Source organism: Oratosquilla oratoria, chromosome 30 (genome assembly GCF_046742065.1).
Source record: "Oratosquilla oratoria isolate Oo_2021 chromosome 30, ASM4674206v1, whole genome shotgun sequence".
NCBI lineage: Eukaryota > Metazoa > Arthropoda > Malacostraca > Stomatopoda > Squillidae > Oratosquilla > Oratosquilla oratoria.
Window position 1 is genome coordinate 43,036,513 of NC_134806.1, and position 5,000 is coordinate 43,041,512.

Here is a 5,000-nt window from a genome sequence, read left to right on the forward strand (position 1 = left end):
ATGTAACACGGGACCTCTCCGAGTATCCTTGTCTTCTTATGTATTTATTGTTTCTTTCTGTATTGCTTTTTTGTATCTTTGAAAATGTCTAAATAGACGAAAACTTTCGGTATCTTTTTTTAATTTCCCGGTGGTTTCTGCAAAAATAGTTTATCACGTGTGTTTTGTGATTTCTTTGCATATATATATATATATATATATATATATATATATATATATATATATTTTATCAACCACAATGTACTTTAATTCTAAGCCATCAACATCGGACGAACCGTGCAGGCGCATGCAGAAATTGAAACGTGGTACGCCCGAGGACTCGAACCCCATGCGGCGAGAAGGTTACCAGTGTCGTATATCTTTCTTGATGGTGTATTGGTCTAATAGTCAATACAGCACTGGTAACGTTCTCGCCGCATGGGGTTCGAGTCCTCGGGCGTACCACGTTTCAATTTCTGCATGCGCCTGCCTGTATATATATATATATATATATATATATATATATATATATATATATATATATATATATATATATATATGTATGTGTGTATCACAAGGGTACCGGCTTGTTTATAAACATACAAATACCCACGTCTGTGTGTAAGGAGTATATAATGGTTATTTTTCCAATAATGGTAATGCTAATAATAATGATAAGAACAACAATATATATGTAGATGAATAAATGAATAAACAAGGTAGATAGGTATTGTAGATGTCACTCACCATCACCAAGGTCAAGAGACACAGTGTCTTCTTGCTGGTGACACTGTTGACGACCTCACTTGACCTGACCCCGTGCCCTCCGCGTCGAACTCGCATTGCTGCGTCTGCAAAAAAAATAATAATAATAATAAATAATAATAACTATAATAATATAAATAATAATGATATAAATAATCATTAATAATAATAAAATAAAATAGTGCAAGAATGGAATAATAATAATAATATCTGTATATTTTTATATCAGTGTCATATCAATATATCATCGAATAAATCAACAGGAAGCCATTTTGTTTATTAATCTATCTTGTTGATTTGTTTTTATATATTTGTGTATATCGTTATTATCTATTCGTTTATTTTCTTTATTTTCATTTGTGTGTTTATTTTTTCATTCGTTTATTTATTTATTCATTTATTTTTCTATTTAGTTATTTGTTTATTATTTAATTAAGGTGGAAAGTATATTTTGACTAGGCTACCCTACCTATAAAGGGGAAAGGGATTTTGTATGACTTTATATACAGTGCATAGATACATATTGTTTCCTTCATTCGTTAACCATGTATAATGGTAAAACCCGCAGCTCCACGGTGGTCGGCAACGGTCCTTCCCGCCCATAGATCTCTTTTGAAGTAAGCCTTGGATTGTTGCCTGTGTTGTGGAAGTGTGGGACTGTTTCTAGGTCACCGGCTTAGAGTAGAAGTGATCAGTCACCGGTTGTCAATTTTTCTTATATGTAAATTTCTACAAAAATATGAATATATATATATGTATATATATATATATATATATATATATATATTTCTAAATAGAAATGTAGTAGCACATTTGTAAATAACACACAGGAACCCACAGTCGGAGAAAGAATAAACTTCGAATAAAGAATAATCCTATATTTCGGCTATCAACTGTAGCCCTCTTCAGGAAAGTACATAAGATAGAGAACAGAGGGGACTTATAAACTACAGTAAGAAGAGATGTGGACAGTTGACCTCACTCAGGCGCGGGGCTAACTGGGGTGGCGGAGGAGGGAGGGGGTGAGGAGAGGGGAGGATGTAACGTCCGCACTAGCTTATTTATTGCTGCGCGTGAGATTATGTCAGGTGTCCACTGCCCTTTAAAAATATTAATATTAGGGCATTCCTCAATTAATGCTGATTCGACTATTTTCCTCCTGAAACCACAATGGGACTTGAACACTAATCTGGCCTTACCCCAGTCGAAAGAATGATTCTTATTTTTAACATGAAGAAATACAGCCGAATTTTCCTGCCCATACCTAATTGACCTTTTATGTTCTGCCAATCTAGTGTTCAAGTCTCTCCCGGTTTGACCCAAGTAAACCAAATCACAATCTTTGCAGGGCAAACAATAAACACCAGGTGACTCAACTTCCTTCGGTTTTTGTTGAACGTTCACAATTTGCTTACGTACGGTGTTAGGATAGTGATAGGCAATAGTGAGACGTTCACGAGGAAACAATTTAGTAGAAGAACTGATGGTATTATTGAATGGAATTTTTTAAAATGTCCTTAAAGGAGCGGTGAAAATTTGAGGGGACGGAAGTTTTAAAATGGTTGGCCCTAGCCTTACTGAGGGCTTGGTCCAGAAACCAAGGTGGATAAGCCAACTTCTCAAGTTGACATTTGATCACCTCAATCTCTTGGTCCAGAAATTATATGTGTGTATGTATATATATATATATATATATATATATATATATATATATATATATATATATAATATATATATGTATATATATAAAATAATTTGACAGTCGCTGTTACTAGCGATTCACTTCAGGTATTTCCAACGACGAAAGTCCATCAAGTTAGGTAAAGACGGCAGTTAGCAAGTCTAGCTAGATTCTTCAGGAGTTAAATAAATTCCAAGTTAAGAAACTTTTGCAGCTCCGTTAACTCAACCGGTAAAGCATTGGCCTGACACCATGCGAGGCCTCGGCTCGAACCCTGGGGCGGCTGTAGGAAATTATTTGTAATGATATGCGCTGTTACTAGCGATTCACTTCATATATATATATATATATATATATATACATATATATATGTATATATACATTATATATATGTATATATATATATATAATTATATATATATATATATATATATATAATTATATATATATATGTGTGTGTGTGTGTGTGTGTGTGTGTGTGTGTGTGTGTGTGTGTGTGTGTGTGTGTGTAAAATCCTAAATGTTTCTGAAGCTAAACACATCAGTATTTTAAATTGGAAAGTAAGAAATAAAAAAGTAAAATATAATTGAATAAAGTAAAATAAATTGCATTAAGATAGAGACCATCGAATATAAATATAAAAGGAGAATAACAAAACATTAGAAAAAATAATAATAATGTTTTCCCCTGCTGTCGCCATATCATTCTCTCACGCACCTGTGACGTCATCGATGTGTGTTATATCCATGACGTCAGCAGTCCCTCCTGTCTCTATGACGTCACGAATCCATATTGTGACGTCACATGTGTATGTTTATCTGTGACATATGTATGTGTTGTATCTGTGACGTTATCAATTACCAGCTGCATCTCTGAAGTCGTCAATTGCTTTCTTCATTTTTCAGTATGTTTCGTCCAGTAGTTAAGATTTATTATTATTATGATTATTAGTGTTATTATTATTATCATTATTATTATTATTATTATTATTATCATCATTATTATCATTATCTCGTGTATTAGAAAAAACAAGGAAAATATTTTATATCAAGCGACATGTGGCAAGCAGGCCTACCAACTGATAAAAACTAAATGTTCATAATTTATCGTCTGAGAAGTCATAATGTTTCGTAAAGATATTCTTCTATAATATATATTATGTCTTTTTTTTATCGTCTGTGGATGATTTTGAATGTATAATATGTACACATTATTTAATCATGTAATATAGATATATATATATATATATATATATATATATATATATATATATATATATATATATAATAATTTCTAACAACCACAGTGCACTTTAATTCTAAGCCATCAACATCGAGAATCAAATGGAGGCCACATGTAGAAATTGAAATGCGGTACTGCCGAGGATTCGAACTCAGCGATCACATGGCAATTGCCGTAGTAACTTACCAACTACACTATCAAGAGAGAATTACCGATGTTGATGGCTTAGAATTAAAGTGCTTTGTGGTTGTTAAAATGTATCTGTAATCACTGGGACCCATTCAGTGTTGTACATATATATATATATATATATATATATATATATATATATGTGTGTGTGTGTGTGAATAAATTCGCTAGTGGACAGCGACATCAATCATACAATCTAAATAAAGATCGTCTATGGTTGAGTGGTCTAAGGCGGGTGCTACGGACTCTCTTGAGTCTACTGGCGGTGGTTCGAATCCTCTGCGCGACGGTTATTTAGATTGTATGATATATATATGTATATATATATATATATATATATATATATATATATATATATATATATATGCAAACACCACTGCACGTGTGCTAACATACACAAAGTATTCATGACTGTTAGACAGAAATACACACAAGTCACTTTCATGTAAACACATAAATACAGCTTCTCAAGTCAGCCTCTCTCTCTCTCTCTCTCTCTCTCTCTCTCTCTCTCTCTCTCTCTCTCTCTCTCTCTCTCTCTCTTTTACACACGTACACGCACGCATAAGGGTGAGATGGATTTTTTTTTATAGCAAATGCGCCTGTTTGTTTATTTAGCAGCATTTGAAGCCCATTACCCCTACGGATCGGATGGCTTTTCTCGTTTTATTATATCTGCCGTCAGTCGATTTTATCCAGTTCTGGAGAAAATACTTTATTAATGGGAGAAGCTGGCAGCCTTCCTTTAGATGCCAATGGACGCCAGATAACGTAATTCGATTTTTTTTCTTTGTGGTCTCAGGGCATGAAACTACATAAGATTTTTTTTATTAATGTTGTGTTGTCCATATTGCTGTTCCTATTGTTATTGTTATTCTACATAATTATTATTATTGTTATTATTGTTATTGTTATTATTATTATACTTTTATATTATGACACTGTGATATCATGTATTTATAATTGTTTCATTTTGTTATATCATACGTCTTATGAATTTCTTTATCTCTTTATTTAATTTCTTGTTTCTAACGAGTATACTATGAAAATTAATTATTAAAATGAAGGAAGAGGAGTGAAGGAGGAGGAGGAAGAGGAGGAGGAGGAGGAGGTGTGGAAGAAGTGTAGAAGGAACAATAAGAA

General features: G+C 33.0%; 1 protein-coding gene across 6 annotated transcripts in view; it reads right to left on the minus strand.

Annotated features, from left to right (window-relative positions):
* LOC143041114 (ADAMTS-like protein 5) overlaps positions 1-5,000 on the minus strand; it is a 58,922-nt gene that overhangs the window by 36,746 nt on the left and 17,176 nt on the right. For all 6 annotated transcript variants that reach the window (XM_076212849.1, XM_076212851.1, XM_076212846.1 and 3 more), the window contains one exon: positions 727-830. In XM_076212849.1, coding sequence (XP_076068964.1) covers positions 727-822 — 96 coding nt within the window. In that variant the 5' untranslated portion in view covers positions 823-830. The remainder of the gene's footprint in view (positions 1-726; positions 831-5,000) is intronic.